This window comes from Diadema setosum, chromosome 21 (genome assembly GCF_964275005.1).
Source record: "Diadema setosum chromosome 21, eeDiaSeto1, whole genome shotgun sequence".
Classification (NCBI taxonomy): Eukaryota; Metazoa; Echinodermata; class Echinoidea; order Diadematoida; family Diadematidae; genus Diadema; species Diadema setosum.
In genome coordinates, this window is record NC_092705.1 from 6602361 (window position 1) to 6616118 (window position 13758).

General features: G+C 38.0%; 1 protein-coding gene across 1 annotated transcript in view; it reads left to right on the forward strand.

Annotated features, from left to right (window-relative positions):
* The first annotated feature begins 1891 nt into the window (after nucleotides 1-1891).
* LOC140244857 (adhesion G protein-coupled receptor E3-like) overlaps nucleotides 1892-13758 on the forward strand; it is a 74887-nt gene continuing 63020 nt past the window's right edge. The window contains exon 1 of the mRNA XM_072324468.1: nucleotides 1892-1958. Within this exon, the coding sequence (XP_072180569.1) occupies nucleotides 1892-1958 (67 nt within the window). The remainder of the gene's footprint in view (nucleotides 1959-13758) is intronic.

Below are 13758 nucleotides of genomic sequence, written 5' to 3' on the forward strand. Positions count from 1 at the left end.
GTGTTGGGGTGGCTATTCTTCTTCTTTTTCTCTCTCTCATTTCACAATGAAGTGTTTTAAACTGTAGTTTTTCTGATTCCGAAATGTCAGTTACCAACGATGCACCATGTTTCTCTGCCAAACTATCAGAAACCTTCATAATCAAAATTATTACCTTTAAGATACTGTAGAACATATGATACCCCAGCGATATGGTGATACAAATACATTCATACATTGATTGATTGGTTGGTTGATTGCTTGATAGATTGAGTGAGTGGGTGAGTGATAGACAGCGATGGCGATGTGGTGATACAAATGGGCTGTCAACTACTGTCTCTTTCGACTGCATGATTACTTTATCCAAGTCCGTGAAAACGCTGAAAGTGCAACTGCTACTTAAATGCTTGTTCTCGCCACCTTTCCGAAAGCCTGGTTAAAATTGATCACCCCGAACAGATCGCTCAGAATTAGTGTCGAGACCCTGTTTAGTTTCTTGGATCATGAGGGATCAACACTGGGGTCGATCTAATTTCTCTTGTACTTGATTCATACTTAATGCTTCTGATATTTTACAATGCATTTTGTTCATTTTGCAGACTCTCTCTCTCTCTCTCTCTCTCTCTCTCTCTCTCTCTCTCTATATATATATATATATATATATATATATATATATACACACAAGCATTTTCCTTTCTGGGTAGTTGGAAGTTGGTTTACTTCCTTATTTCAGGAAAGACTTTCCGCACTTTCTACAAATGATACTTATGTCACTACAAAACCTAAGATTCATCAACAGCAGAAAGAGACAAATCTAATTAAATACAGAAATGACAAAAAGTAAGTCAAAACAAAAACATAAAGATAAGCTTGGGTTGAGGTTGCATTATTGAAGAATATAATTTAGATATCGGTGAGAAAAAAGCTCTGCTTTTTGTGCAAGTTCCGTCCATATCCCCCATATTCCTTTACTAGCGAGGGCTATTTGAACTCACACGTGTATTAATTATATGACAGTTTGTAGGTGTATAGGTATGTGTATACTGTTGTGTTGTTATTGTTTGCATTTGTATCCGTGCTTCATGACATTTCACCTTCTTGTACAAACCGATTATCACTTAGATTATTATGGAGACAAATAAATGAAATAAAAGGAAACGAATAACAGTTAGAAAGTGCAGATGACCGCCATGTTAAACACAGCTTGAGGAAAAGTCCGGCTTCTCTAAAAACTTGATTTTGATATACAAGAGGACTGTACAAAGAAATAGTGCTTATGCATGAGATTCTTAAGTGTAGTTAAGTGCCACATGATGCTTGTGCGTGCACACGCTTGGTGCACTCGGGCACCGCCCTGTTGGAAAGAACACAGTCTTCCACAGTGTGAAACATAATGTGAAACACAGTGTGAAACACAGTGTGAAACACAGTGTGAAACACAATGTGAAACACTGTGTGAAATACATGTATCTTCACACTGTTCTTCGAGCGTTTAAACATTGTGACCATATTGTGTTAAACAGAACATTCCTATGTGAATTCTCTGTGAAAAAAAAACACATCACAGTGTGAAATCATCTTCACACTGTCAAATTCGAGCGTTTCCACATTGTTGACTATGAACACACTGTGGGATACTTTCCATCAGGGGTACATAAAACAAATATGCAGAGTATGCAAAAATGTATGGTAGGCCTTAGTCATGTTAGTCAAGTTATACTGCGATATAATGCTGGCAAGTGTAGTTGACTCCTCCCTTGAATAAATAAATCACTATTAATTTTTAAATCTAAATTGAATATGAACATACACGGCTACAACACTTCCCATATATGGTGCCTTTTAGTGGCTGGTCGTCTGCTGCGTGTTCAGGATCCGTGATACAATGAGTTTAACTAAACGCTTCATCGCCATGGCGACGAAGCGGAACGTGCCCAGAGTGCATCGGGAAGATGGCGGTGTGCGTGGATTCTGCGTGTGTGGGTGCTTTAGCAGTTCAGTACGTGATCAGAAAAGAGCAGGAGGCGCAAAATAAGGAAAGAATAAACATAGAAGCAACATGATGGCGGTTATTAGTCTGAAAAATAAGATAAAAGAACATTTTTGAAATTTGGTGTGGACTAGCTAAAAGATAGGTTAACTTGTACAGAGCTCTAAAGAATATTGCTGCCAAAATAAAGTATAGGATGCAGATGATGAATGAAATGCATTAAAACAAAATTAAAAGAGAGAGAGAGAGATGAAGCCTTTGTACGGTATAAGTCACTATCACTCACTTGCATTGCATATAGTCGCTCTCTAGTATAGAGTGTCACCTGCAGTAATTGTGGGCTAAAACCCTTAAAAATCGTAGAAAAGAAAAGGATAAAAGATGACAGAACCTACCGGTACAGGTTTGAGTATGGGTCAGAGAATATCATGTGGCATCTTTACAAATGCTTGCATACTGCTAATAAATGCATGCAAAGAGTCACATTTTACTCAGTACACGATAACAGAAAAGGGGGAAATCAACGAAAGAAACGTTGGGTTGGGCATGCAGGGAGGTGACCCGCCCTGGGTTGGGTGAACGTCCGTCATAAACATTGCCAAATGGCAGTGATGTGTGTGTGTTTCTTTTATTTAAGAAGTAGGGTGATGAACATTTTGACATTCCAAGACTAACAAGAATTGAGCATGATAATATTGACTTTGTGCAAGAGGTTTATAAGAATTGCAATCTGATGCAAAATGGATTCGCCGACTGATAAATTGCTGAGTCATTTAGCAAAATTCAATTTCTGATATTTACAAAGAGTATGGCATGCAGTACCTATCAGCACAATATTGTGGGTCGTTTTTTTTTTTTAATTAAACAGGTCTCTTCTTTGAATTTCCTCGGAATAAATGAGGACTATGAATGTAATTGGCCAAATCATGTCGGTTATGTTTGGAACAAATTATCAAACATATTGGCACAATGATTAAATCAAAGTATCGCTATTTCAAAGTTAATTCATAGTCAAACAATAATATTTCACCCCATTTGTACGGTGACATCATTGGCTGGAGCAATGCTAATGAATCTCATTTCGAAAGAGTTTTAGTGCTCCGAAACGTGCACTACAAGTTGTTTCCCATGCTTCGTTTCTTTCCCATTGTACACGGAATCTCCTTTTACATCCCTGATGCCTGAATAGACGACAAGCTGAGATTTTCACGTGTCTTTGTATGAATCTATCATTACCAAAGATATTGTTATTAGTCTGGGTGCCAAAGGTTGAACCTTGTTATACCGTCCACCCAATGTTTTTTGATGGTTTTACCCTATTTCAGGGGTGCTGAATCCGAATCTCCATGATGCAACTCTTGCGTCCTTGAGGGTTTTGAGATATTCAAGATGGCCGCCAAAATGGCCGCCCAAACCGGAAATTCCCATGTATTTCCTTCTAAATGGTGAGAAATTGAAAACAATAATGATGGTTTTACCCTATTTCGAGGGCGCTGAATACAAATCTGGATGATGCAACTCTTGCATCCTTGAGGATTTTGAGATATTCAAGATGGCCGCAAAAATGGCTGCCAAAATCGGAAATTCCTATGTATTTCCTTCTAAATGGTGAGAAATTGAAAAAAAAAATTGATGGTTCTAAGCTATTTCGTGGGAGCTGAATCCGAATCTGGCTGATGCGACTCTTGCATCCTTGAGGATGTTGAGATATACAAGATGGCCGCCAAAATGGCCGCCAAAACCCGGAAATTCCTATGTATTTCCTTCTAAATGGTGAGAAGTTCAAAACAATTGATGGTTCTCAGCTATTTCGAGGGTGCTGAATCCGAATGTGGCTGATGCGACTCTTGCATCCTTGAGGACTTTGAGATATTCAGGATGACCGCCAAAATGGCCGCCCAAACCGGAAATTCCTATGTATTTCCTTCTTAATGGTGAGTAATTGAAAACAATTGATAGTTCGAAGCTATTTCGACGGTGGTAAATCCGAATCAGGATAATGCAACTCTTGCATCGTTAAGGGTTCTGAGATATTCAAGATGGCCGCCAAAATGGCCGCCCAAACCGGAAATTCCCCTGTATTTATTTCTAAATGGTGAGAAATTGAAAAATTGTTGATGGTTTTACCCTAGTTCGAGGGTGCTGGATCAGAATCTTGATAAAACTCTTGCATCTTTAAGGGTTTTGAGATAATAACGATGACCACCAAAATTACCACCAAAAATGGAAACTCATAAGTAGACCTCCTTTTTCCTTCTAAATAGTGTAAAATTGAAAACAAATTACTGGTTTTACCCTTTTTTGAGTTTGCTGAATTTGAAGCTGCAGGATATCAGCTCTTGCATCCTTGATGGTTTTGAGATGGTAAAGATGGCCGCCAAAACGGCCCCCAAATGGCCGTCGTTCAAAATGGTGTAAAATTGAAAACAATTGGTGGTTTTACCGTATTTTGAGGGTGCTGAATCCGAACCTGGTTGATGCAACTCTTGTGTTTTGGGGGTTTTGAGAATTCCAAGATGACCGCCAAAATAACTGTCAATATCAAATTTTTGAGACCCTATTCAGCACCCTCGACATTTTGTTGTTGCCATTTTTGCATTCCTTAGGGTTTTCAGATGTCCAAGATGACCGCCAAAATAATTGGCAGAAATTGAAATTCCAATGTTAACATTTTTTTTTCTAAATGGTGAAAATTTGAAAATAAATTGATGGCCTCACCTCATTTCGAGAGTTCTGAAGGTTTTGGGATATTTACAAATTTCCTGTACAAACGGAAATTCCTTGATATTTTCTTATAAATTGTGAAATATTGTGCTATAACGTGAAGCGAGGGATTATAAGCAATAATCCGTATTCTTGAATTCAACTCGGTTGAGCAAATTTGTCAAATCAGCCAACAATTAATGGCTTCCAAAAGACTGTCACAATGGTATTGTAATATACTGAGATATTCCGATATGTCTCAAATGGCACCTAACGTGTAATGGAAAGAAAAATGATATTGACATCATGCTGAAACGTAGAAACTCAAAGATAAGACTGACATTTTTTTATCCACAATTGTTATAGAGTAATGCCTGTGGTAACCAATAAGGGCTCCGCAGACTGATGTGAAGTTAATCCTTTTTGGCTAAAAGAGTAATATTAAATTATGGCCTGCTGGTATTTGGTGTTGAAATTTGTCTTGTATTCTTGTGAGTCTCGCCGCGTACTCTTGTGAAACTTGTGGCATATTCTGACTACGTCACTAGAAATGGTTGCATCCATGACCACTATAGTAGATATCAATATAAGGGTAATTTCAAAAGCACTCTGCGTGATTATGATATTCGTAAGTACTGGACTATCAACTATAACCTTGCATGTTGTCGTTTGTTTGTTTTTATTTTTTTTTTCTCGTTCCTTGTGATTTTTCCACCCCCTCGTGTGTATATAATGATGTCGCTTGGGCGACAAGACCCTGTATCTGAAATTTTGGTGAAAATTATTTTTTTTTTAATAAACAGTCAGATAATCAGTTAATGATATCCTGTCCAAACCTTAGCTGTCTTGCCCCAAAAATGAAGCTACCATGGCATGTCAAAGGAAAGGTTCTCTCATTTTTAATAGTGCTTGGCTGCCATGTTTGTTTGCTTTTTGTTTAAGTTTTTGTTTTTCTCCCTGAACATGTGACATTTTGTAGATATATACGTATATATATAATATTACATCATATTGAAGAAAAATATGAAGCATAACTATAAAAATGTCCAACTCGTGTCTTCAACGATGTCATCAAGACCACCAATGTACCCCAATCAACCAATGTGAGTGTTCTTGGATGAAACGATTAAAACTGTTCATGGATTAAGACAGGTAATGTTGGGAATCTCAGTAAACTTCTCTTCATCACTATAGCAATATGATAGGGATGGACACGTCTTGTCCACTGATTGTTAGTGTTCAAAACATATCCATGATAATACAAATGTAGATTAAACAGTGTAATCTTTCAAAATATTCAACCGCATCTGTAGTCTTGCAGGATTCATTGCTGGCAAAGCTGATACCGTACCAACTCCAAGATATCCGGTAGAGCTGGTTTCACTGTACAGCAAGTTCAAACTGGTATAAAAGAACTACAATATGCGTTGTTTATCAGCAGAGTATAGTTCGGTTTAGATTTTGCCATTGACGAAAAGCAGAAATAGGGTGAAACCATCAATTATTATCAATTTCTCACCATTCAGGCGAGCATTTTGGCGGCTATCTTGAATATCTCCAGCACAGTGATCGAAATAGGGTAGAATCATCAATAAAACTTTCTCAATTTCGAACCATTGATATTGAAATACGTGGAAATTTCCGGTTTTGGCGGCCATTTTGAAATCGGAATAGGATAGAACCATCAACATTACTGTTCTCAATTTTGAACAATTGCGAATGAAATACTAGTACGTGGGAATTTCCGATTTTGGCGCCAGATTTGGCGGCCATCTTGAATATCTCAAAACCCTCAAGGATGCAAGAGTTGCATCATCCAGATTCGGGCGGATTCAGCACCCTTGAAATAGGGTAGAAGAATCAATTGCTTTCGATAACTCACCATTTAGAAGGAAATACATGGGAATTTCCGGTCTCTGCGGCCATTTTGGCGGCCATCTTGAATATCTCAAAATCCTCAAATATGCAAGAGTTGCATCATCCAGATTTGGATTCAGCACCCTCGAAATATGGTAAAACTATCAATTGTTTTTAATATCTCACCATTTAGAAGGAAATACATGGTATTTTCCGGTTTGGGCGGCCATTTTGGCGGCCATCTTGAATATCTCAAAACCCTCAAGGGTGCAAGAGTTGCATCATCCAGATTCGGATTCAACACCTTCGAAATAGGGTAAAACCACCAATTGTTTTCAATTTCTCACCATTTAAAAGGATATTCATGGGAATTTCCAGTTTTGGCGGCCGTTTTGGCGACCATCTTGAATATCTCAAAATCCTCAAGGATGCAAGACTAGCATCATCCAGATTTGGATTCAGCACCCTCGAAATAGGGTAAAAGCATCAATTGTTCTTAATTTTTCACTATTGACAATGAAATACGTGAGAATTTCCGGTTTTGGCGGCCATTTTTGCGACCATCTGGAATATCTCAAAATCCTCAAGGATGCAGGAGTTGCATCACCCTGATTCGGATTCAGCATTCTCCAAACAGGGTAAAACCATCAATTGTTTTCAATTTCTCACCATTTAGAAGGAAATACATCAGAATATCTAGTTTTGATTGGCGGTCATTTTGGCGGCTACTTGGGCGGCCATCTTGAATATGTCAAAACCGTCAACGATGCAAGAGTTGCATCATCCATATTCGGATTCAGCACCATCGAAATAGGGTAAAACTATCAATTGTTTTTAATTTCTCACCATTTAAAAGGAAATACATGGGAATATCCGGTTTGGGCGGCCATTTTGGCGGCCATTTTGAATATCTCAAAACCCTCAAGGATGCAAGAGTTGCATCATCCAGATTCGGATTCAACACCCTCAAAATAGGGCAAAACCATCAAAAAACATTGGGTGGACGGTAAAACAAGGTTAGGCCCAAAAAGTGGCTTTGGCACCCAGACTTATATATCTTTGTGTTTATATGTTATATATACCCTACAAGCTTTGCTTTGCAACTGATTGACAAATTGCCCCACATCGACGTAAATGAACACTGAATTGATCAGTGTTTTAGTAGTAGCCATGATAAAAAAATCATAGGCAGTACCCGCTGCAAAGCAGTACCCGCTGCGTGCTATAAGGATTAGAACCAACACTTGCTGTCGGGCGAAAGCTCGGTGGTCTAGTGGAGATGACGCCTGTCCGGTGATCAGGAGGTCGTAGGTTCGAATCCTGCTCGAGTATGTACGCCCATGATTTTTTTATCATGGCTACTACTAAAACACTGATCAATTCAGTGTTTATTTACGTCGATGTGGGGCAATTTGTCAATCACAGTCAGTCCGCAGCACCCGATAATTCGCTCGTATTTATTCAACTCGTATGCAAGCCCGCTCTAGGCTTGCATACGTAATGAGCTGCGTAAGGGGATTTTGTCCTTGGGCTTTCGGCAACAAGAATACACCTTATGTTCACAAATTTGGTATCAAATTCGAGGAAAATATGTAAACTATCGTCACATGTTACTCAAATTATTGTAAATGAAAAATATCATAGCGTAATTTGAGCTTGAAAAATGATGAAAAAAGTAGTTCGTGCAGTACATGTTCAAGACGTTCAAAAAATACCAAATTCACCTTGCGTCTCAATGAAAATGCTTTATTTGGTAGTCCATCTCTAAATCTTTGTATCCATGTAAATATCTTGACAATTTGTTGCTTAATCCGGTCAGGAACCAGTAAAATATACATCGATGTCAGTGCTGATCAGCTTGAAACCGTGCAATCTCAAGAGCAAGTTCGCTCTCTCATTGGACAGCGCTTGCATTCAGCGCTTGCATTACGTTATTACGCTGCTACATAACGGTTTCATGCCACTTGCGGTTTCTTGGCACGGGTGTAGTTCAAGCCAAGTTCAAGTGCTGGAGGCAAGCACTATCCAATGAGAGAGCTCTCTCGCGCCACTGTACACTTTGTGTGGAGCATACTTCCGGCTTAGGAGTGAATTTTACAGACATTTCAAAACGGAAAAACTAGTATAAATCATGCTTGCGTCTCCTTGACTCCAATATATGATGAGCATCTAAGTTTCCTCTCTACGAAAAAGCCAAAATCAGAAACAACAGTTTCTTAATCCGGTCAGGAACTAAAAAAGAACTTTAGACGACAAAATCTTCCGTGAAAAGCAGGTAAAATTTACGCAAATTCAACTGATTATAGAGTCATGATAAGATCCGATGTTATACGCAAATTTAGTATCAAAATAAAGATCAAAGTCTGGAGAACAATTTACCGTGACTTGTAGCCATGACGAATGTATGTACAAGTCGCTACACTGTGAAAACCATAGCCCTATCAAAGTCTCGCAAAATCTCGCACGACGAGACACCTTTCGAACGCAAAGATCGTCAACGAGAGTGCTGAATAAATCTTGCCGGATCGGCCCATTAGCATACGTGTTGCGGACTGACTGATCAGTTGCAATGAAAACATCTCGACGGAAGAATTTCATGAATTTGAATAACAAAGCAGTACCCGCTGCATGCTATAAGGATTAGAACCAACACTTTCTGTCGGGCGAAAGCTCGGTGGTCTAGTGGAGATGACGCCTGTCCGGTGATCAGGAGGTCGTAGGTTCGAATCCTGCTCGAGTATGTACGCCCATGATTTTTTATCATGGCTACTACTAAAACACTGATCAATTCAGTGTTTATTTACGTCGATGTGGGGCAATTTGTCAATCAGTTGCAATGAAAACATCTCGACGGAAGAATTTCATGAATTTGAATAACAAAGCAGTACCCGCTGCATGCTATAAGGATTAGAACCAACACTTGCTGTCGGGCGAAAGCTCGGTGGTCTAGTGGAGATTACGCCTGTCCGGTGATCAGGAGGTCGTAGGTTCGAATCCTGCTCGAGTATGTACGCCCATGATTTTTTATCATGGCTACTACTAAAACACTGATCAATTCAGTGTTTATTTATGTCGATGTGGGGCAATTTGTCAATCAGTTGCAATGAAAACATCTCGACGGAAGAATTTCATGAATTTGAATAACAAAGCAGTACCCGCTTCATGCTATAAGGATTAGAACCAACACTTGCTGTCGGGCGAAAGCTCGGTGGTCTAGTGGAGATGACGCCTGTCCGGTGATCAGGAGGTCGTAGGTTCGAATCCTGCTCGAGTATGTACGCCCATGATTTTTATCATGGCTACTACCAAAACACTGATCAATTCAGTGTTTATTTACGTCGATGTGGGGCAATTTGTCAATCAGTTGCAATGAAAACATCTCGACGGAAGAATTTCATGAATTTGAATAACAAAGCAGTACCCGCTGCATGCTATAAGGATTAGAACCAACACTTGCTGTCGGGCGAAAGCTTGTTGGTCTAGTGGAGATGACGCCTGTCCGGTGATCAGGAGGTCGTAGGTTCGAATCCTGCTCGAATATGTACGTCCATGATTTTTTATCATGGCTACTACTAAAACACTGATCAATTCAGTGTTTATTTACGTCGATGTGGGGCAATTTGTCAATCAGTTGCAATGAAAACATCTCGACGGAAGAATTTCATGAATTTGAATAAGCTTTGCTTTTTAGTGGGACCCTCCATTTCCATTCTAATCTTTGTATTATGTATATGTATATACCTTAGAAAGGAATTTCTGTTGTTACTCGTGACCATTGTACGTTTTCTTTGAAATTGTTACAAATATGTTCTGTAAATGTATTGTATATAATTTTCCCTGTTTATTCAATGGAAATAGAATTGAAATTGAAAATTGAAATAGTAACAGTCAGTGACCAAAGCATCTCAGCCAATCAAAACCAAGGATTTTGCTGAAATTGTCAGCCCTGACAACTTGTCAGCGCTGACTAATGTTGATGAAACACCCACAGATGTCTGTGTGATTGATTCCCATCCCATGCTTAAGAACAGTATATGCACAATTCCCCGCCCATTTTGGAGTCACACTCAATAAATGGAAGGGATCACATCCTCTGGTAGAATAATGTTTCCCTTTGGAAATAGGATTCATAATACCACACTATCCGCGAGTGATTCTTTTGTCACGTACCTCTATTTGGTACTTAACTTTATCAACAATTTATTACTTACAATGATTCTACCTCATGGAATTATCACCTTGTTCAATACATATTATTCTGTAAATGAATCTAAATCTGGCCATAGAAATTCTCCTTAACAATCATTTCTACATTCGATTGATGACAAAATTGCTATCTATAATAATCATACCTTCATATCTTATGTTATGAGACATCGTATATACTGTTTGTTTGTCATTCTGTGGCCTGTCGTTATTCTTTACAATTCTCACTTTTTACTTTTCTAATTGAATATACAATTTATAGGTCACACGCAAATTCGGGTCATATCATGTCTGAATGCTGCCAAGCATCATATCAGTACAATTGGGCATATAATCATTCGTCATTCTATTCTACTTTTCTATGTTTGTTATTGAATACAGATGTCATTTCCGCCATATTTTACTGTTTCGGTAAAAAAAAAAAAAAAAAAAAAACCTATAAATTTAACTGAAAGGAACTGAAATGAAGTTTTCAATAAGCCAGTTCGGAATTAGCGGGTCAGCACACTATACGAATGACCTTTCTTTTTTCTCTCAGTGGGTTTGTAGGGGCACTTCACTCATTTTCAAAGCGACATAATGCATAAGCCTTACGTAACAATTTATGAGATTCCTCAATCCTATTCTAACAAAGACTGAATATAGACCAGATGAGTAGAATAGTCGGTCAGTATTAAAGGAATGATTTACCATTTGCAGATGAAACAAAAGCCCGGCAGTAGTGCTTCGAAACAGTTCTAAAATGTGAGTTAGGGATAGAAACAACCAATGTAAAAATCTGAACCAGTATAATCAATGTTAAGTATTGTTAAATATACAAAATGTGAACAATAGTTATAATAAATGTTCCAGACTAAACCGTCTACAGTTAAGGTGTAATGAGAAAAATAATGATATCTCCTTATATTTTGCGCTTTGTTGCAAATATATGTTAGGATGTTTGTGATATTGACCTACACATATGAATCAAAAGTGATACCTTGAACATTTTTTAATCACTGTTCCCAAAGGTAAACAGGACCTTTAACACTTGGAAAGACGTCCGTTTCATTATTTTACATTGAATGTATTGATGAACAATCTCTTTCTTTTGACATTGCCACATATTTTGCTCTCAGGAGGATGTGCTGGTAAGCAGAATTTATTGATTGATTGATTGATTTATTATATTGATATTAATTTTTCCAGGTTAGCATGCCTGCACAGTGACGGGGCGATTAAACTGCACATTACTGGAATATGAGACCATTCTGAAGCAAATAATTTTCACACGACAATAGATATATAATGTACTCTTTAATGAATCCCACAAGGATTGGAACAATCATCACCCAGCATTCCCACTGATTCCCACTGATCAGTTACTATAACCATCCCCTTTAAATGCAACGCCATTGATGATGATGATGTGCGTATGGTACAAAACTCCGGCCAATCTTCTTGCTGGTCATGATAAATGATGCTTTTGCCCATTCGTCACTTCAACCCCTGCAAGAAACTTATACCCTAGGCCCACATCCAATCAGCCATCAATGAGCTTGGGCAGGGACTACAGAGAATGAGAAGAAAATTAATCTCTCTACTTAATTGCAACAGTGGCCGTGACATTCAATAAACCAATATTGCAATATCATCGGAAATTTGTTTTTAATTGAGCGAACGTCACATGTGTTATGTGCAGACAAACCTGAAATGATATAGTCATCTTACGCAAGTGGTAATAATATGTCACAGAAACTGAACAATGCTGTGCAGCTTCCAACGTTTCATCATCCTTCTCAGTGACTTCATAGCTGTGCGTATCCAGAACAGGGTATACATAATGACCAGTGATTGAAAAATATCCCTCTGTGTTTAGTGACTCGGAAATAAGTCGGAAACGTTTCAGAAAAGAGCATGCAAAATCAAGGTGGGGAAGAAGTAAAGTTCGTATGCTGCAGTATATTCAGAACTTTTTAGACTTCAAACTTTGGTCGAAACGAGAAAAAAAAAAAACATGACCAAAGTATTACCCTCAATTCCCTTGATATGATACATGTGTTGGCTGCCTGCAAAATCAGATTACGGCTATTATTCACGTTCTAACACCAAATATCAGCAATAAAAGCGTAGGACAAAGGCATGTCAGATTAATGCAGCAGTACGTTCCATTCTAAGGCTTCGTAATGGCAATTCGTTTTTTGTTTTGTTTTGTACTGGATTTTATCGATACCCCTCACGCAGGTTATTCATCATCTGTTGATGAACACTTGTTGTTTTTTTTTTTGTGTGTAATGTCTTTAAGTTGTTTTAACCCTAAACTTTATGTGTTCATATAACGTTTATAACTATGCTTTAATTTGTAATCTGATGGACTGTGAAATGTATGTCTACTTATGATGAAAGTTGTGACTAGAAGAAATTTATATATATATATATATATATATATATATATATATATATATGTGTGTGTGTGTGTGTGTGTGTGTGTGTATTATATATTTATATATATATTATACATATATATATACATATATATATATATGTGTGTGTGTGTGTGTGTGTGTGTGTGTGTGTGTGTGTGTGTGTGTGTGTAGAGTGGGATGATGCTGATATTTTTACCAAACGTTTCTGTCAACTTGGGATTGTCTAAAAATATATTATTTTTGAGCAAGGGTGTTTCTGTGAAACGTAGTGGAATTGCAACTATTAATACTTTGTAATCCATTTCAATCTTATCATTTTACTTTGTGTACCATGCGTAATTAAACAGATTTGATACGATGACGCTTTCACCCTTTGTGTGATTTCAGTGCCGATTGTGAATAGAAACTGTTATTGAATTATTGAATAGAAACTGGCCCACATGTATTTCCAGTTCTTGTACCCCTAATGAGTCGATACATCAATCTGTCTTATACCATGATCATGTGCACAATAATGTCTACTCTGATCTTTTATGACACAAAGAACAGATTTATTCCACCATAGATAAGTATATCGAATAAATTCGGGAGGGGGGGGGGGGTCAATCCTAGTCTGTC